The sequence below is a fragment of the Mobula hypostoma genome, chromosome 5 (genome assembly GCF_963921235.1).
Source record: "Mobula hypostoma chromosome 5, sMobHyp1.1, whole genome shotgun sequence".
In the NCBI taxonomy this organism is placed as follows: Eukaryota; Metazoa; Chordata; class Chondrichthyes; order Myliobatiformes; family Myliobatidae; genus Mobula; species Mobula hypostoma.
In genome coordinates this window covers 75,650,556-75,672,117 of record NC_086101.1, presented here as the reverse complement: position 1 = coordinate 75,672,117, position 21,562 = coordinate 75,650,556, and the positions used below count along the sequence as shown (strand labels likewise).

The following is a 21,562-nucleotide window of genomic DNA, read 5'->3' as shown; positions in this document are numbered from 1 at the left end:
GATGACCATGCTTTCTGTCTTCTTGGTGTTGACTGAGAGGCCTCTGCGATTACTTTCTGCTGCCACTATAGTGAGTTGTTCTTGAAGTTTTGTTTCTGAGTCAGCTATTAGTACGGTGTCATTGGCATATCTGATGTTATTTATATTATGGCCTCCAATTGTGAATCCTTTGATGTCTTTGATACTTCTCAAGATATTTTCATTATACAAGTTGAATAAGTCTGGTGAAAAGACACAACCTTGCCTGACTCCTCTCATGATATTCACATACCCACTCACTTCTCCTTCTAATATGATGGATGCTGTCTGGTCCCAGTATAAGTTTCTTAAGAAACATATATATTTCCCATCTATGTCAAGATCTTGAAGCATTTACAGAAGATCTTGCTGTCTGACAGTGTCAAAAGATTAAGCATTTGCTTTGGGTAATGAGGTTACCATTAACCACAGCTACCTCCAGGTCACCCTTCGGCAAGCTGTAGCACCTGTTAGCCTCCCTACTTGGGTTACAGTGAAGCCACGGAATGCAGGTGGCGGATGAAGCAGAAGGCAAGTTGTGAGTAACACAATCGATGGTTCCTGCTTCTCAGACGCTGAGCAGCAGATCCTTTTAACAGGACAATGTTCAGGGTCACCCGTCTTGTAAAGACACTGCATCGGAAGCAAGCAAGGGGAAGCTACTTCTTGTATTTTATCCCTAGTACAACCATGGTTAATACATACACAAATTTAGTATACAATAAGGATAAACTCTTGATCTCTCAGTCTATCTCACCATGGCCCTTTCACTTAATTTGTCTAGCTAGATTGTACTTTCCCTGGAACTCTAACACTATCTTCTGCTTTCTGTCTTTTTTCCTGTTGTACCATGTAGACATACTTATGTATGGAAGATTCTGTCAAGATAGCATATACACAAAAGATTTTCAATGTACTTCAGTACATGTGGCAATAATAAAACACGTAGCATTTGCCAATTCCATGGAAGAGCTCCATTTGGCACTTTTCTCACCAATTCATCATGTCATCTATATCTTCATGCAGTTGAAAGCTTTTCTCTTTGTTGTCATCCAAACAGATCATTTTTTATCATCTGAAAAGGCCTTGAATCCATTCCTAAGATAACCACACTGAATTCTCTCCAGCAGTTGTACTTTTTACTCCAGATTTGAGTATTCGAAGTCTCTTGTTTCCATTTTGCAGCAACTCTCTTCCCTCTCCACTGTCAGTCCTGAAGCTTGCTGTTGATCAAAAATGACAACAATCCCTTGCTCCCAAGGATGCTGTTTGACCTGCTGAGTTCATCAGCAATTTTGTATTTAAAAATGAAGTATTTGGGCCCAAGTACAATGAAGAAAAAAGGCTTTGAGATCCCTTCTCCAGACTGATCTGACCCAAACAGTTTAACAAAGATTTGACTATCCATTGCTTCATTTCATTGTTCCATTATTCTGATAGAAATATCTATTAATCAAAAAATCTTGTTTGATTTTCTTTCACATATTTTATTGTGAGCTAAAATACAATAAAACAACTTTTTATTTTGAATTTTCTCTTGTATTATCTTCCAAATTACTAACTTGCTCTCAGATAATTAATTCAAGTACTTAATATTTACCTCGACACTGTTTTATCACCCCTTGTTCAATCCCTTCCGACCTATGTTCGTGACACTTCTCATGCTCTTAAACTTCTCCATGATTTTAAGTTCCCTGGCCCCCACCGCTTTATTTTCACCATGGATGTCCAGTCCTTATATACTTCCATCCCCCATCAGGAAGGTCTCAAAGCTCTATGCTTCTTTTTGGATTCCAGACCTAATCAGTTCCCCTCTACCACCACTCTGCTCCGTCTAGCGGAATTAGTCCTTACTCTTAATAATTTCTCCTTTGGCTCCTCCCATTTCCTCCAAACTAAAGGTGTAGCTATGGGCACCCGTATGGGTCCTAGCTATGCCTGCCTTTTTGTTGGGTTTGTGGAGCAATCTATGTTCCGTGCCTATTCTGGTATCTGTCCCCCACTTTTCTTTCGCTACATCGACGACTGCATTGGCGCTGCTTCCTGCACGCATGCAGAACTCGTTGACTTTATTAACTTTGCCTCCAACTTTCACCCTGCCCTCAAGTTTACCTGGTCCATTTCCGACACCTCCCTCCCTTTTCTAGATCTTTCTGTCTCTGTCTCTGGAGACAGCTTATCCACTGATGTCTACTATAAGCCTACTGACTCTCACAGCTATCTGGACTTTTCCTCTTCTCACCCTGTCTCTTGCAAAAACAGCATCCCCTTCTCGCAATTCCTCCATCTCCGCCGCATCTGCTTTCAGGATGAGGCTTTTCATTCTAGGACGAGGGAGATGTCTTCATTTTTTAAAGAAAGGGGCTTCCCTTCCTCCACTATCAACTCTGCTCTTAAACGCATCTCCCCCATTTCACATACATCTGCTCTCACTCCATCCTCCCACCACCCTACTAGGAATAGGGTTCCCCTGGTCCTCACCTACCACCCCACCAGCCTCCGGGTCCAACATATTATTCTCCGTAACTTCCGCCACCTCCAACGGGATCCCACCACTAAGCACATCTTTCCCTCCCCCACTCTCTCTGCATTCCGCAGGGATCGCTCCCTACACAACTCCCTTGTCCATTCGTCCCCCCCATCCCTCCCCACTGATCTCCCTCCTGGCACTTATCCGTGTAAGCGGAACAAGTGCTACACATGCCCTTACACTTCCTCCCTTACCACCATTCAGGGCCCCAAACAGTCCTTCCAGGTAAGGCAACACTTCACCTGTGAGTCGACTGGGGTGATATACTGCGTCCGGTGCTCCCGATGTGGCCTTTTATATATTGGTGAGACCCGACGCAGACTGGGAGACCGCTTTGCTGAACATCTACGCTCTGTCCGCCAGAGAAAGCAGGATCTCCCAGTGGCCACACATTTTAATTCCACATCCCATTCCCATTCTGACATGTCTATCCACGGCCTCCTCTACTGTAAAGATGAAGCCACACTCAGGTTGGAGGAACAACACCTTATATTCCGTCTGGGTAGCCTCCAACCTGATGGCATGAACATCGACTTCTCTAACTTCCGCTAAGGCCCCACCTCCCCCTCGTACCCCAGCTGTTACTCATTTTTATGCACACATTCTTTCTCTCACTCTCCTTTTTCTCCCTCTGTCCCTCTGAATATACCTCTTGCCCATCCTCTGGGTCACCCCCCCCCTGTCTTTCTTCCCGGACCTCCTGTCCCATGATCCTCTCGTATCCCCTTTTGCCTATCACCTGTCCAGCTCTCGGCTCTATCCCTCCCCCTCCTGTCTTCTCCTATCATTTTGCATCTCCCCCTCCCCCTCCAGCTTTCAAATCCCTTACTCACTCTTCCTTCAGTTAGTCCTGACGAAGGGTCTCGGCCTGAAACGTCGACTGCACCTCTTCCTATAGATGCTGCTTGGCCTGCTGCGTTCACCAGCAACTTTGATGTATGTTACTTAATATTTCTACAAGTTTAGTCACATTAGAGGAAGGATGTGGAGGTTTCAGAGAAATTGCAGAGGTTGACGATGATGTTACTTGGATAAGAGTGTATTAACTTTAAGGAGCCATAAGTATTAACTTTGAATTTTTTTAGTTTTTTTTGCTCAGCATAACAAGACTTTCAATTTACAGATACACTTACATTTACATTTCTTCCCCTCACAGATAATTAATTCAAGTACTTCCTATTTCTACAGATGTAGCCACATTACAGGAAGGATGTGAATGTTTTAGAGAAAGAGCAGAAGTTCACTATGATCAAAGTTCAAAGTACATTTATTATCAAAGTATACAACTTTGAGATTTGCATCCTTACAGTCAGCCACAAAACAAGAAACCCAAATGAACCCATAAAAAAGACTAACATAATGAAAGTAAGCAAGTAGCATTTAGAATGAAAATGAGTCCTCAGACACAAATGCCAGAGTAGCCAAAGCAGGCCCGCAGCCTCAGCCTCAATTCAGCACCTAGTGGAGTAAACATCACATAGCCTGCAGGAATGAAGCCTGGAGAAGCTGAAGCAGGTCACAGCCTCAGCATCAGTTTAGCGAAGGGCAGAGTAAATGTTTAAGAGCAGTGAACAGAACTGGTCCAATCCTCGCCTCTGGTCCTGACACCCTGTCTTTTCAATCCATCTGGCCCGGTGTTTAAATCATCCAAACGTCGGGTCGTTCCTTGCTCTGAGACCTGTTGCATTGATACGTTCCAGGCCTGCACCAACCACCACATGTCGGCTCGTAACCAACCTTTCCAAATCAGCCCAGCACTTAGACCGATCAAACCTCACTCTCAGTTTAGTTGGGCAGGCCCCTAATCACCCTCGTTTCCACTCTAACATTGCTCTGCTCCATTCACCCTGAGTTCACCTCAAATATGCCCCGACTTCACTGCGCTCCCACACCCTTCCTGGACTAGAGAGTATTAGCTTTAAGGAGAGGTTGGACAAACCTGAGCTGTTTTCTTTGGAATGTCGGAGGCTGAGGTGAGACCTGATTGAAATATACATTATGAGAGGCATAGACAGGCCATGGGTGGCAAACATATGGCATGAGTGCCCAAGATGACATGCAAAAAAAAATGTTGGCATATGGCATACAGTTCCACCCCTCAATTTATTAAAGCCCACTCATAATAAAAAGATATATCATGATTATAATTATTGCCAAATGAATGATTCTTTTACAAGCTGAGAGCAGTAGAATTTTTTCCCAGAAAACATCTCAAACACTGGCTTGGCACCAGCTAGACAATTGCAAGGACACATGCCATTGAATGATATGTTTTCAAATCCTTGAAGACCTGGTGTACACATCAGTACTTGGAAAATAAGGGTCAGGGCCAGTTGCCATTGACTGCACTCCGCTTATATTTTTTCTTCTGTTGTTTGTAAGTGAACCAAAGAATTTCTAGTCACTGATTTTCACACTCCATTGATCTGGAACTGTAGATCTAAGTGAGGGGAGAATCAATTCAGTTTCACCAGTATTACAATTACCTCCTACCTTTTCAGTAAGTATTGTGATCATTGATGGGAATTCAGAAAGACAGTTTCCCCTTATGTAAACTCACATGTAAAATGTTTTTCCCAATTGTCACTGCACTAGAAGTCAATCATTTCAGGACAAACCTAGAATCACTGAGTTCTCTGTTTCAATTGTTTGACCTCAACCAACTGCAACATGTTATGCTTTGTAACTTCAAAACATTAAACTAATTCAAGCAAAGGCCGAAATGTGTGTATAACTTCATGTTTACTTTAAGCCAGTGGTGCACTTACCACGTGGTAGCATGATGACGTATACAATATATGTATTTATACAAATAACCTGTAATTAATTATTTAAATGAACAAGAAGCTTAATCAAACAATATATATACAAGATTAATCAAACATTACTAAAATATTAAATAACAACACCTTTGGTAATTAGTTCATATCATGTTTTCCAAAGCAAATCATGTTGAGAATCCAGAGAAGTTTGTGAGTGTTCTCAGAATAGAGGTTCAAAATCATTAATGGTTTTGATAACAGTAGTAACTCATTTTCGTTTAATAATTCATCCCACCCATTAAATAAAGAGGAGTCCAAGACACTGATGCCACAAAATGATGTGTTTAATGTTACTGATGGGAGTTGACTTTCTTAATAATTGTGGCACAGATTTAAGACAATTTGTTAAAAAGCAGTAGCAACATGAGAAAAATATTTTCATACAGAATGCTTGTTTTATGATTGAGAATCTACTGCCTGAAATGATGATAGAAGCAGATTTTATTTATTTTTAAATTTATTTATTGAGATACAGTGTGGAATTGGCCCTTGCGGCCCTTCAAGCCAACAACCCCTGACTTAACCCTAGCCTAATCACGGGACAACTTACAATGGCCAATTAACCTATCAACTGTAAACTTTGACCTATTAACCTATACCTTTGGGCTGTGGGAGAAAACTGGAGCACCCAGAGGAAACCCATGCGGTCACAGGGAGAACATACACACTTCTTACAGGCAGTGGTGGGAATTGAACCTAGGCTGTTGGTACTGTAAAACATGTGCTAACCATTACACTACCTTGCTGTCACAGATTTGGTTCAGAAAAGTCCAACACAGGAATGGGCACTTCAACCTACAATGTCTGTACCAACCATGATTCCAATTAAACTGCACAGGCTTCATACCCCACAGTCCTTGCTTGCTCATATGATTGTCAAAACACTGCTTAAATATTGATATTGTTGCTTCCATCACAGCCCCTGGCAGCATCTTCCAGTCACCTACCACTCTCTGTTTAAAAACTTGCCATATAAATTTTCTTTAAACCTTATCCCACTCACCTTAATGTTATTCCCTCCAGTATTTGACATTTCCCTTGGGAGAGAAAAAACAGTCTACCCCAGGTGTGGCAAATCTTTTTAAGAGTGTGTGCCCAAATTGGCAATGCCGTGGTAATTTTGGGCAGAGATTATAACTGATCTTGTGTGGATTGGTGATAACATCTCCTCTTTGCTGACGATCAACACTGGTGCACCTCAGGTGTGTGTGCTTAGCCCACTGATCTACACTCTGTATACACATGACTGTGTGGCTAGGCATAGCTCAAATACCATCTACAAATTTGCTGACAATACCACCATTGTTGGTAGAATCTCAGGTGGTGACGAGAGGGTGTACAGGAGTCAGATATGCCAACTAGTGGAATGGTGCCACAGCAACAATGTGGCACTCAATGTCAGTAAGACGAAAGAGCTGATTGTGGACTTCAGGAAGGGTAAGACAAAGGAACACATACCAATCCTCATAATGGGATCAGAAGTGGAGAGAGTGAGCAGCTTCAGTTCCTGGGTGTCAAGATCTCTGAGGATCTAACCTGGTCCCAAAACATTGATGTAGTCATAAAGAAGGCAAGACAGTGGCTATACTTTATTAGGAGTTTGAAGCGATTTGGCGTGTCAACAAGTACACTCAAAAACTTCAATAGTTGTACGGTGGAGAGCATTCTGACAGGCTGTATCACTGTGTGGTACGGAGGGGCTACTGCACAGGACTGAAAGAAGCTACAGAAGGTTGTAAATCTAGTCAGCTCCATCTTGGACACTAGCCTACAAAGTACCCAGGACATCTTTAGGGAGCGTTGTCTCAGAAAGGCAGCGTCCATTATTAAAGACCTCCAGCACCCAGGACATGCCCTTTTCTCACTGTTACCATCAGGTAGGAGATACAGAAGCCTGAAGGCACACACTCAGCGATTCAGGAACAGCTTCTTCCCCTCTACCATCAGGTTTCTGAACGGACTCTGAAGCTTTGGACACTACCTCACTTTTTAAAATATACAGTATTCTGTTTTTGCACATTTTTAATAATCTATTCAATATACATAATCAATTTACTTGTTTATTATTGTTTTATTTTATTTCTTATTATTAATTTTTTTCTCTCTCTGCTAGATTATGTATTGCATTGAACTGCTGCTGCTAAGTTAACAAATTTCACGTCACATGCCGATGATAACAAACCAGATTCTGATTCTGATTCTGATTAATGAATCAGCAGCAATAACTATGGGCATTTGCAGCCAAGTGCTGTTGAAGATATGTGAGAGCTCAGTGGAGGTCTCTAATTGTGTGGTTGGTGCCTGAGCATGGGTGAAGATTTATATCAACTGTTTGGTGCTGTTATGTTTTGAAAGCTTAAAACATTAAACTAATTCAAAGGAAGACACAGGAGTCCAATATGTGAGTGTAACTTTGGGTTTATGTTAAGTGAGTTAATGCCTGTTAGCCACTGCAATTGAGGGCAGGAATGGCAGCTGTACTTCGTAGATCCCCATATGTTGCTCATTGATCTGAAGATGTTTCTAGCTTCGCTGAGTCTGCTTTGGATGTTTGTCCTTGGTCCCACCGTCCTGCCGAATGATGCTGCCCAGGTAAGTGAGTCTGCCGGTGCCGGGTAAGTTGATGCCACATGCCTTTGACGGGAGGAGGAGACTTTCCATTGAGGGTCATGGTCTCAGGTTTTCTCTGGCTGACTCTGAATCCAACATGTACACAGGCACTCTTGTATGTGCTGGTATATACTGTATGTGATAGTAATGTGAGGTCATCTGCAAAGTCAAGGTCTTCTAAAGTAGAGAATAGAGTTCACCTAATGCCCCTCTGATTATCTTTAGTTGTTTGCCTCATAGTCCAGTCAATCACCAGGTTAAATAATATCACCGATATCACACAGCCTTGACTGGCTCCTGTCTTCAATTTAAAGCTCAAATTGCAGTCTCCAAACTGTGCAGGTAAATTCAGCAAAGAAACTCTGGATAAGCTGCATAATTTTAGAAGGAAACCCCTACAATCTGAGAATTCGCAGGAGGCTGTCACTGTGGATGCTATCAACAGCTTTTTCAAAATCCATGAAATTCACATACAGCTGTCTCTGCTACTCTGTACGCTGTTCTGTGATGTTACACAGTGCAAAGATCTGGTTGCCACAGCCTCTGTTTTTCCTGAAACCAGCTTGCACTTTACTTAAGCACACATCAATAGCATCTGTAATCCACTAGACAATGAATTTGGCAAGAATCTGGCTGGGCACTGACAAAATGTGATGCCACGCCAGATGTTGCAATCATTCAATGCTCCTTTCTTGGGGATCCTAACAATAACTCCCTTTGTCCAGTCCTTGGATACTTGTCCCCATTCCCAGATTATTGTAAACAGTGGTTGCAGGATGGCTGCTGCAACTTTTAGTTCAGCTTTGAACAGGTCGGCATTCAAATGGTCATTTCCTGGAGTTTTGCTGTTTTTTAATTATTTAAATGCAGTAACAAATCTCGTTTGGTGGGTGGATCTGTGTTGATGTTGAGGTCCTCTGCTGCCGCTTGTATGTTGGGTTCATTTGGTGATGGTCTATTCAGTAATTCTCTTAAATACTCTGTCCATTGTGCCTCTTGTTCTTTCTCAGTTGTCAAAAGCAGACCGTTCTTATTTCTCATGGGCCCACTGGATCTGGCCTGAAACTTTCCACTTAACAATTTTGAAATATTGTACGTATTTCCATGATCACCTCGATTGGCTGCTGCTTCGGCCCCCTCTGCAAGGTTTTCCATGTAGACTCTCTTATCCTTTCTTACAAGTCTCTTCACTTTCTTGTTAGCTTCAGTATATGCTAGCTGAAGTTTCTCCTTAATTCATGTTGACTGCATCTAACACTTTCTTCTTAATTTTCCTTCATTCTTCTAAGGCTGTCCACGTTTCCTGCTGTATCCACTCTTCGTTCTTTCCAACTCTGCATCCTAGACAAGCGTCACTGCTGTCCTTGAGGGCTGAGGCAATCAATTTTCACACTGTATCGATCTTGTTTACTGACACATCCTCATCAGGGTCTTGCAAGGCCTAGAATCTATTCTTAAGCTGAATGGTGAAGGCAGATCTCACACTGGTATCCTTGAGGGTTTCAACATCAAAACATCTTTGTATATGCATTCTAGTCCCAGTGCTTCTCAGCTTGAATTTCATCACTGCCACAACAAGGTGGTGATCACTTCCTGCATCTGTTCCTCTCTTCATCTTTACATCCTGCCAAGCATTGATTACTAAATGATCAATCTGGTTCTTGCTATGTCCATTGGGTGAGCACCATGTCAGTTTGTGGATTTCACAGTGTGGAAAGAGGATCCCTCCCATGACCAGATTGTTCATGGAACAGAATTCCACCAGTCTTTCACAATTGTTATACATCGCTCCACATTTCATACATACCCATAACCCGAGTGAAGTGTGAGTTGTTATTTCCCACTTTGGCGTTTAGATCTCCCATGACAATCAGTATGGCATTACGTGGTGTTTGCAGTTGTTTGTAGAAGACATCCTTTTCTTCAATGTCACAATCGTTAGTTGGAACATAGCGCAGGATCACAGTCGTGTTCACTTGCTTCCCTTTCAGCCTGACTCTCATCAGCCTGCTGTTGATTACCTTCCACTCCAGCAAGCATTTCTTGATGTCTTTCTTCAAAATGACAGCCACACGAACTTTATGCTGACCATTTAATCTTCCTAAGTATAAAATTGTTTGACTAGTCACTGCTTTTAGTCTGCCGGACCCTGTCTATCTTCTTTCACTGACACCCAGTATATGTAGGCTGTAAAGACGCATTTCTGCAGTTATTTGTGCTGGCTTGCCAGTGTTGTACATGGTTCATACATTCCAAAAACCAATTTTGGTCTTGATTTGGCAGTGTTCTGGGCTTCCTTCATCATGCCAGTAGCTTCCTGTTGGTTTTCACTACTGTCAATCATGCAAGTCCCTGGTGGAGACTCGGGTATACCATCTCAGATATAGGATTCTTCATTACTGTTTCCGTAACCATTTTTTTTTCACCAGTCAGGGTTGTTAGCCCTGAGCTGAATCCCTGAATCTGGAGGACCGGTGGACCACTTTTAGTCTGACTGCTACCCTTCGACCTATTTGCATGGGTGACCCTACCAAGAGTCAAAACACAAGGCCCTGACTCCAGTCCACATATCTCTCAGGTCACTGAGGCACGCAAGCCTCCAAATCCTATGACAAGATTGTGGTCCTCTTCGAGGATTTCAAGTGAGGCACACACATATCATGCGGTAGCGTGACAGCGTATGCAATTCACATATTTATGCACATAACCTGTAATGAATTATTTAAATAAATAAGAATGCTTATTCAAACAATATATATACAAGATTACTCAAATATTACTTGAATATTAAATATACAACAGGTTTGGGGGGTGAATAAGGAGTGATGGTAGAACTGAAATCATAAGCTTGTAGATTTAAGGAGGGGGATGCTTCTCCTTGAAACATTCACTACCACTGAGCACAACTACACAAAGCATTGCTACAGTAAAGCAGCAACCATCATCAGGGCCCCCCACCACCACGGACATGCATTCTTTTTACTGCTGCCATGAGGTAGAAGGTACAAGAGTCTTAGGACTCGCACCACCAGGTTTAGGAACAGTCACCACCCCTCAACCATCAGGCTCTTGAACCAGAGAAAATAACTTCAGTCAACTTCACTCACCCATTATTGAACTGGATCCACTTTCAAGCACTCTTAATCTCATGTTCTCAATATTTATTACTTAATTATTATTAATTCTTTTTCTTTTTTTTTTGTATTTGCTCAGTTTGTTTTTTTGTGTACACTGGTTGTTGTCCATCCTGTTGGGTGCGACCGTTCTTTGAATCTATTGTGTTTTTTGTACTTACTGTGAATGTCTGCAAGAAAATGAAGCTCAGAGTTGTATATGGTTACATATATGTACATTAATAATAAATTTACTTTGAACTTTGAGTAACTGGTGCTGAAAAACCAAAAGGAGAGCCAGTAAGGCAATGTACTTGATTTAGCAACCTGGTTCCAAGCCAATGCTGAAGAAAGCCTTAATATCATAATATTTAATCTTCCTTTAACTAAACTACATGTGTTGTGATACATTAAATTTTGTAAAATATTGGATAAAAGTTTGAACAGCTCCAAGTGACACTTTAACTCTTTGTGAGGTAAGGTGTCTGTACAAGTTAAACACTGTAGTTTTGTTAATATCTAATGTTTAGTGATAGTGGCTGGATTCTTTCCTGACCTCAGGCACTAGTGGCATGACGATATCTGTTGATGAACACATGAGAGTTGCTTGAATGAAAGAAACCATGCTGAGTTAGTGGCATGAGAATAAATTATCAAAGTGTTTGTCTCATATGTGTCTTGTGGAACCCCTATTTATTGTGGGCACCTTTCACTTGGTGCTTGGGACTTCGCTTAGACAGAAGGAATCGTGATCAGTGCCTAGGACAGACTCAGGGTGATTTCATGAGTCAGAATTCAAAGTTCCCCTGACAACAGCAACAATCAAGTGGAGACTAAGAATCCTGTTGTCACGGTCCTGACCGTTAATTCCTCTTATTCTCCTAATTCCCTTTTCCCAGTGTTCTCCTGGGCTCCTTGATTGTGGCACCTGATTCTCATCTAAACCTGCAGCATAAAAACCCTGGCTTTGCATCCACTTGTTCCTAGGCTGTCGCTTCAGCCAGTGTGGTAATTCACATTTCCAGCCGCTTAGAATGGTGTATTATATGTTTTACTTCAGTACCGATGTTTACCTGTGTAACTCTGTCTCTCCATGTCAAGATAAGTATTGCCTTTCCATTTGCCGCTCCATGTCAAGATTAGGATTGCCTGCCATTTGCCATTCCATTTAACGCTCCGTGCCAAGAAAAGCGTTGCCTGCCACCTGTCTTCTGTTTGCTGTTCAGCTCCAGCAACACCCTGTGTCAAGAAAAGTTTTGCCTGCCTCCTGCTCTTCCATTCATCCGCGCTGTTTGCCTGTGTTAACTCTGTCTCTCGACCACTTAGAATTGTGTATTCTAAATTCTGTTTCCACGCTGTTTGCCTGTGTTAACCCATTCTCCTGACTGCTTAGAACTGTGAACTTTAAGTTCTGTTTCTGCGATGTTTGCCTGTGTTAACACTGTCTCTCAGCCGCTTAGAATTGTGTACTCTAAGTTCTGTTTCTGTGCTATTTGCCTGTGTTAACTCTGTCTCTCGGCCGCTTAGAATTGTGTATTCTAAGTTTTGTTTCCGCGGTGTTGTTTGCCTGTGTTAACTCTGTCTCTCCGTGTTAACAGGAGCATTGCATACTGCCCATCGATCTCCTCCAGCCACGCTCATCCCCTTGTTTGTATCCCTGCTCTGCCTTGTCCCGCTGTCCATCTACACTCTCCGCTGGCTCAGTGGTTAAATGCTGCGTTCTCACTGTAGTAACCCGAGTTCAATCCCCGGTCCAGCCTCGCTCACTCCTCAGCTTTCCTCTGCCTAATCCTTGCTCCCCCACCTTCCTTGCAATCATTAATAAACACTCTTCTGATTACACTACCTCCATGTCAGTGTCCTGCATTTGGGTTCACAAATGTGAAACAGAATGATCTGGCCAAATTGGAACCAGCAGACACAAACATTATCCTACAAGACCTCACCAGCTGGAGTTCCCTTCTGAAACCCTGCCCAGAGAGCAACTTGAAGAAAGTGATTCAGAGCTCCCAGGTATCAAATGAGAAAAATGTGCAATTACAAAGACAATTAGAAGAAGCCAATGTCTTGTCATGAACTGAATCATACTTCAGAGGAAGGAATAAGGGACTGTCACCTTTTGACAAGGTAGGGGGTGGTATGACATGGTGTATTACAACATGCAACTTTGATATTGATGTTGATTTGCTTTTTCAAGAAAATTCTACAATTGATCAGAAAATAGCCTTGACTGAGAAAATTGTGTTGCCAAACATGAAGTGCCTGCACCGTCTGAAACCACATCAAATTCAGGGTCTGGACTTCATGCACATATTCCCTGTTGTACAATGATTGGTAAAACGTGCTATTGAAACCAGAGAATTGACAAACCTTCTTAAGGATGGTGAAGATTTGATGGATGAAAGTGTTTTGAAATTTTATACCCAGCAGTGAGAAGATTACAGGTTTTCTAGTAAAAGTGTTGAATGCAATCTGTGCCTAACTCAATCGACATCGGTCCCGCCGTGAATGTGATGAACGTACCCAGGATGAGCTGGCTCGTAAATGTGAACAAGTACGTATTGAGAAACATCTAGAAATTTTTCATATGGAATTCCAGAACTTATTAGATGCTGATAGAAATGAAGACTTGGATAAAAGTATAGCTTATTGTCTCGAATCCAAGATGGCCTCGGGGAGCTGAAGAAACTTCTAGAACCAGGGCTTGGCTGCCATTGAGAAGTGCGGAGAAACTGCTCTGAATGATCCCAAGATGTATGTACAGACAATTCTGGATGTTCATAAGAAGTATAATGCATGACTGATGTCAGCTTTCAACAATGATGCTCGTTTTGTGACTGCTTTAGGTAAGGCTTGTGGCCATTTCCTAAATAATAATGCAGTCACAAAAAATGGCTTAGTCATCAAGTAAATCTCCGGAACTATAGGCACAATACTGTGACTCTCTACTGAAGAAAAGCTCCAAGAATCCTGAAGAAGCTGAGCTTGAAGACACACTTAATCAAGTGATGGTGGTACTTAAGTATATTGAGGCCATACCAGTTCAAGCACAAGAGAAGGAAAGTCGAACACAATTGTGAGAAAAGACGACAAAGGTTGAAGATAAGCAAGAAACCTGACCAGTGATGTAAGTAGCCAGTAACAAACCAACCACTCGTGCAGCTAAGAAAGTAAGCAGTCCTGAGCCCTTGTTTGTAACTGAGCAAGAAAAGCGTTCACTGACTTCCACAAAAGAGAAACCAACAACTGATTTAAAGTTGGGAAAATCTTCAGCACCAGTATCAATTACAAGATTAAGAAATCAACCATCTCCTGTGACTTAAAAAAAAGGCATAAAAGAGAAGCAAGTCCAGAACGCAAAAAAGACAACAACATAAAACTCAAGCTACCCAGATCCAGGCGCATTCATTCCCCCGTTCCACATCTTCCAAATGAAACCTGTGTCTGTCAGCCCGTTGTGCCCTCCTGCTGAACCCCCTCCACCCGCCCAGGTCGTTGACAATCTGGACAAGCCCGGTGAGTCGCCTGGAGACTCTTGTTTGGGGGGGGGGGTAGATACTGTCATGGTCCTGACCGTTAATTCCTCTTATTCTCCTAATTCCCTTTTCCCTGTGTTCTCCTGGGCTCCTTGATTGCGACACCTGATTCTCATCTAAACCTGCAGCATAAAAACCCCAGCTTTGCATCTACTCGTTGCCAGACCATTGCTTTAGCCAGTGTGGTAATTCATGTTCCCGGCCATTTAGAATGGTGTATTCTAAGTTTTACTTCAGTACCGAGGTTTACCTGTGTAACTCTGTCTCTCCGCGTCAAGGTAAGTATCACCTGCTGTTTACCTTTCCATTTTCCACTCCGTGTCAGGATTAGGATTGCCTGCCATTTGCCTTTCCATTTAACGCTCCATGTCAGGCTAAGTGTTGCCTGCCACCTGTCTCCTGTTTGCCGTTCAGCTCCAGCAACGCCCTGTGTCAAGAAAAGTATTGTCTGCTGTTTGCCTTTCCATGTAACGTTCCGTGTCAAGATAAGTGTTGCCTGTCGCCTGTCTCCTGTTTACCGTTCAGCTCCAGCAACTCCCCGTGTCAAGAAAAGTTTTGCCTGCCTCCTGCTCTTCCATTCATCCGCGCTGTTTGCCTGTGTTAACCCTGTCTCTCGACTGCTAAGAATTGTGTATTCTAAGTTCTGTTTCTGCACCGTTTGCCTGTGTTAACCCTGTTCCTCGGCCGCTTAGAATTATGTATTCTAAGTTTTGTTTCCGCGCTGTTGTTTGCCTGTGGTAACTCTGTCTCCCCATGTAAACAGGAGCATGGTATGCCGCCTGTCATTCTCCCCCAGCCACACTCATCCCCTTGTCCGCATCCCTGCTCTGCCCCATCCCGCTGTCCGTCTACGCTCTCCACTAGCTCACTAGTTAAACGCCGCATTCTCACTGTAGCAACCCGGGTTCGATCCCCAGTCCAGCCTCACTCACTCCTCGGCTTTCCTCTGCCTAATCCTTGCTCCCCCACCTTCCCTGCAACCATTAATAAATGCTCTTCTGATTACACTACCTCTGTGTCAGTGTCTTGCATTTGAGCTCACCCGTTCTTCGTGTAACACGTGATCCTTGAAATCTTTGTGGAAATCTTTGTAACTCACTATCTAGTATTTTGTGTGGTTTATTTGTACTTTTTGTTTTATGGTAATAAATTAGTCTTAAGTTACTTTGTTGTGCTTCACCCTTATTACCACATTTGGGTTTTTTGGGTCTGATCAAGCCAGCCCATTACACCACGTTAACAATTTTTGAGTAAATAGGTATTCCTGAATCTTCTCTATGTAGAAGTGTAGAATTATTAGAGTGTAGGAACAGGCTGTTCAACTTATCAACTTTTTTCATAGCTCTGCAAACAATTTCTATTTATTATAATCTTAACTATACCAACACTCAGAGCCCTTGGTGTTACTTTATTCGTGGTAACTAAGGCGGTCTGTTATTTGCAAAATTATATCCCACAAATTAGATTTCAGTGAAGGGCCAGAAACAATATTTTAAAAGTCTCCAAAGAATCATTTCAGTAAGACAGGATGGGACACAAGCTCCATGTTAAAAGATATTAAAACTGGAACCAAACTTTCTGCACAGGGTAATTACCTTGCCAACTAACTGTGCTGCCCTTTAGAAAGTACATATAAGAAAGGTTGGTAACTGAGATTCATTTCATAATGTTTTGGAGTACACTCAATTAGCTGCTGGGGATCATGCCAACAATATCTGAAAGAGTCTTCTTAGTAACAACATAATAGAACAATGACTAAAAGAAAACATTCAGCATGCTGGCTTGATGTTTTATGTACAATCTTATCCTGAGTGTGTTCTACTCAAATATCTTGAAAATTTCAAAATGAAGATTCTTCATGGTTAGAACATGGAACAGTACAGCACGGTACAGGCCCTTCAGCCCATGATGTTTTGCCAACCTTTTAACCCACTCCAAGATCGCTTTTGTGTAATTTTTAAACATCATTAACAAGGTATACTTGGGCTGAAAATGTAATTGGCAGTATACAGGGAGAAACATACAAAATCAAATTCTGATCAAAAAACTCCAGAACCCGTGCCTCTATACCCCACTCTGCAATGTAGAGAGCATTTTAACTTGCTGCATCTCTGTCTGGTATGGGGGTTGGGGGTGGCTCCTGCATAGGATTGAAGTAAGCTGCAGAGAGTTGTAAACTCAGTCAGCTCCATTATGAGCATTAGCTTCTGTAGTATCCAGGACATCTTCAAGGAGCAATGCCTCAAAAAGGCGGCATCCGACATTAAGGACCCCCATCACACAAGTCATGCCTTGTTCTCATTTTACCATCAGGAAAGAGATGCAGAAGCCTGAAGGCACACACTCAGCAATTCAGGGACAGCTTCTTCCCCTCTGCCATCCAATTTCTGAATGGATGTTGAATCCATGCACACTACCTCACTATGTTTTATTATTGTTTTTGCACTACTTATTTAATTTAACTATTATATGTGTGTACATATAATAGTTATATATTATATATAATTATAGTTATATAAAATAGTAGATATATATATCTACTGTAAGTCACAGTTTTTTTCTCTGTTATCATGTATTGTATTGTACTGCTACCGCAAAGATAACAAATTTCTCAACTTATGCTAGTGATTTTAAACCTGATTCTGATTCTGATATCCTTGCTATATTTCTGCTTTGAGACAATAAGTAGTTTTTATACAATGGAAATTTAAATTTGGGAAAGAGGAATCTATTCTAATGTCAATCTACTCTTTAATTTATTCAGTTCTTTTTCGAAGTTCAATAAAACCCTTCCCAAGTTCTGATCAATGATTATATTAAAGTATTAGAGGAAAGCTTTGGTAGCTGTGATAAAAACAGCCACATTACCAGCAGCAATTTAATTATTTAGAAATCTTTGCTTTAACATACAAGAAACCAGAAAACAGAGGTAAAATATACACTGAAAAATAAAAACAATAGTGATCAAGTGTCAAAAGTCTGTCACTATATATTTCCAAATAATTATCTATAGCTTATTAGTCAATAAATTGACACAGGTTATGATGCCCCAAGCTTAAGTATAGAATTCATGCATCATTTTGGATATATTGCATCCTAATAGCCAATAGTCCATAGAGTTGGTAAAAAAAAATCATTATGACATTTAAAGCACAAAATTGCTCCCAGCTAAGGGAATAATCACTAATGACTTTAATTTCACTGGAAAGCATTTGATAGGTTGGGTTCTGGATATACTGAGCACACTAAAGGGCACATTAACCAGCAGTATATGGACCATGCCAGTTTTGGTTATGGTCCCCTGGCAGTTGTATTTAACCGCAGACAAAACTACAGAAATTGTGCATGAAACCTGTTGGGTAACTATATAACAACTGTCTAATTGGCATGAAATCGAAGATCCTTTCATTTGGTGTTGGGAAGACAAATGTTTATTTTTAAATTATCTTAAGTTAATGTTTTATTGATTTCCATTTTTATTAACTTTAGTTTTATGCTTGTAGTTTTATTTCAAATGACCTGCAGTTTTAAAGAATCTCTGAATACCAGTACTATTCAAAAACAGTAAACCCAACCAGAAAAGATAATGTTCTGCTTTCGCTCCCATTTGCCCATCAAAAGCTGTCATGGCTTTCCAGAACCGAGCTATATATATAATTAGATTCCCTCGTCATATCTCAGCATGCTCCTCCTGAATGTGGAGCTTCAACTTGGTTGGCCCTCTGCCTCCAGCCAAGGCAAGCGTAGGCAGAGATGGACTATGGATGGTAGGGCCTTGCCTTTTACAGGTGTTCTGTACTTGGGTCAGGGAGCATCCTTTTAAAGTTGAGAGAAAATTCAGACTTGAATAAGCGGAATTCATCGGGGGTATATAAAAATATTTCAGTAACGGGACAAATGATTTCCAGAGAAAGTTGTACTTTTTTAAGGAGGCTGTGAAATCACACTTGTTTTTTCCCTTATTTCTTGTCATAATAGAGTTCAAAATAAAATATCATTTTGGGGGTTTTGTGTTGGACATGCTTATCCAACAGAGCCAATTTAGTGAAGTCAATCCCTTATTCCTGGGACTGTTGGTCAAAGAGAGGATGCTGACTTATCCTGAGAGTAGATTTGGAAGAGTTTTTCAGAGGCATTGTTGGTGATATCTCCAGAGTCCTGAGAGGTATATGTCGCATTTTAGTCCAAGTCTCAGAAGAATACAGGCAGGCAAATTTTATTGTTACCTGGTGGATAATGTGTTTTCCACTTATTTTAAGTGCTATTTTCCTCTGATGACAAAAAAGGCTACATGCAATAATATATCTTTGCTGAGAAGTGCTTCCTAAGATATAAGAAATGGTCCAGTGGATAAAGCAGCAGATGACAATGAAGAGTAATTATGCACAACTCTAGGCATAAATGGATTGGATTACACTATTTTATCATGGATATGAGAAATAGGAACAGTGAGCTTTCTTCAACATTTTTATTGCTAGATCCAGAGATGTGTTTCTTAGCTGGGACAGATAAATTCAAGTAATTCAATAATCTGGAATTAAACCTGTTCTCTGAAACCGCAGGATAAAATATTACTTATTTCATGCCCTTCAAAAAAGAAAACCTACAAGCTAGTTGGGCATTTATATAGGACAGGGATAGACAATGTGCTGGCATTCCTAGTGATGTCAACATGTACGGTATGTAAATATTCTTTTCTTTTCCAAGAACCTTAATCCCCGAAATTAATCTAATGATTAATCTTTCAACTATTTCCAATCCAAGAATATGCTTCATTAAATAAGGAAATAGGAAGTGTATATAGAACTCCACCTATGCCTTGTAATATTCCTTTGCATTTCATTACTTATGCACACCAGCATTCTTTTGTTAATTAGTTTGACAGAAAGTTCAAGGACGTTCTCAGAAAGGGGTTAAGGGGGAGCTGTTTCTTCCTCCACTGGCTCGTTGCTATTGTCTAAGGTCAGGACATCAAATAGTTTTCCAGTTACTAGATTGAAAACTATCATTGAAACCTCAAAACCACAACAGTAGAATTTAGTGCAAGATGGTAGCAGCCCGAGCTTGACTGACAGCAAACAGAACCTGAGTTCCAGTGGTCTACCATAGTCTGGCTAAGGTAGTCCCCATCTGTGCTACAGTAACACTCGAGACCTCGACAAATGAAGAATCTTTGATCTGAAATGCCAACTCTGTTAATCTATCCACAAATATGGTCCCTCTGCTATTTCTAGAATCTGCTTTTTAAGATTCTTGACAATCCTGATGTATATACATCCTTTTTTTTCCTTTGTCTTTCTTTTTCTTCCTTTGTCTTTCTTTTTCTACTGATCCCAAAATCATTTCCTTTGATCGGAAGATGGCTGGCACCATGTGAGTAGGTGCCACAGTAGCGTAGCGGTTAGCACAACACTATCACAGCTCGGAGCTTTGCAGTTTGGAGTTCAATTCCAGAATCTTCTGTAAGGACTCTCTGTACGCCCTCCCCATGGAATGTGTGGGTTTTCCCTGGATGCTCCAGTTTCCTCCCATGGTCCAAAAACGTACCAGGTAGTTAATTGGTCTCTGTAAATTCTCCCATTATTAGATGAGGATTAAATCAGAGTTGTCGAGAATTGATAGGGCAGCGCAGCTTGAAGGGCAGGAAGGGCCTGTTTCACACTGTATCATTAAATAAATTAATGATCTGACAACAAAATAAGGCAATGTGACTAAAAGGCTACCTTAGAAAAGTATTATTAGCTTAAATGATGAATTTTATTTAAAGAAATCTAGTCTGAATGGGGGAAGAAACAATAAGGATCATTTTAATGCATGGTTTCCTAAAGTTTTTATGCCGTGGACCCTTATCATTAATCGAAGTGTCCATAGACCCCAGGTTGGCAAGCCCTGTTTTAATGAGACAGCATAAAAAACAACTGCAAGAAAATTATTAACATATTTACTGTAAATCAATGTCAATTATCTGGTAGTAATACAAAACAGGATGTCCATTGATTTGGCATGAGACGAAATGTAGTTCCTTAAGTTCAAAATGGAAATGCTGAAGGTCATAGCTTGGCCATTTGCCATTGTTCTATTATTTTGGGTAACATTTTGCTTTATAAGAACATTCACTACCATTACATGCAGAATATGTTATTTTGCTAAGCTAAAACTCTCCCACTTTATGGACTGAATTATATCAGAGTTGATATTGTGACCATATAAAGTCAAAAATGACCCAAACAATTTGAAAACTGCCCATATGATCATTATTCCTTACTTACTTACTTGGGCCCTTAGCTCCTATGTCATCGATAACCTCCCAGTGATCAATATCAAGGATCCATGAAAACCCTTAATGTCCACTCAGAAAGTGTGGTTCAAACATGGTTCTTAAGTACCCTATGCAGATCGGGTTAACACTTCTTTATTTTATATACAGGGTTTCACGTGTGTGCAGCTGGTTGGCTTGCTGGAGGAAAAGTTGGGTATCCGATAGTGAAACCTGGACTCAACTGTGGATTTGGAAAAACTGGTGTCATTGACTATGGATATCGAGTCAATAAAAGTGAACGATGGGATGCTTACTGCTTCAATCCACATGGTGTGTTCAATGAGCTACACTATATTTCACTTCAAGTTTACCAAATATAATAACTACAGATCAAGTGATATAAGCACATATACTCTACCTTGACAGCATAATTAGATTAACTACAATCTTACTAATTGCTGAGTAATTGAGGAGTACTACACCATCATTCCTTTTACTTCTTTATAGTTACAAATAAAATTGGAGGAAGATATTGATCCTCCTTACCTAGATATGGTTTCTACTCGAGAAGCACAAAACGACAAAATATTTCTGCTAAAGGCCAGTTAGGAAACACAGCGATAATAGTAGTCTGGACTATCGCTGCTCTCTTATAAGAGGTGGAGATTCAGATA

General features: G+C 41.0%; 1 protein-coding gene across 2 annotated transcripts in view; it reads left to right on the top strand.

Moving 5' to 3' along the window:
• tnfaip6 (tumor necrosis factor, alpha-induced protein 6) overlaps window positions 1-21,562 on the top strand; it is a 74,405-nt gene that overhangs the window by 35,518 nt on the left and 17,325 nt on the right. For both annotated transcript variants that reach the window (XM_063048579.1, XM_063048578.1), the window contains one exon: window positions 21,057-21,218. In XM_063048579.1, the coding sequence (XP_062904649.1) occupies window positions 21,057-21,218 (162 nt within the window). The remainder of the gene's footprint in view (window positions 1-21,056; window positions 21,219-21,562) is intronic.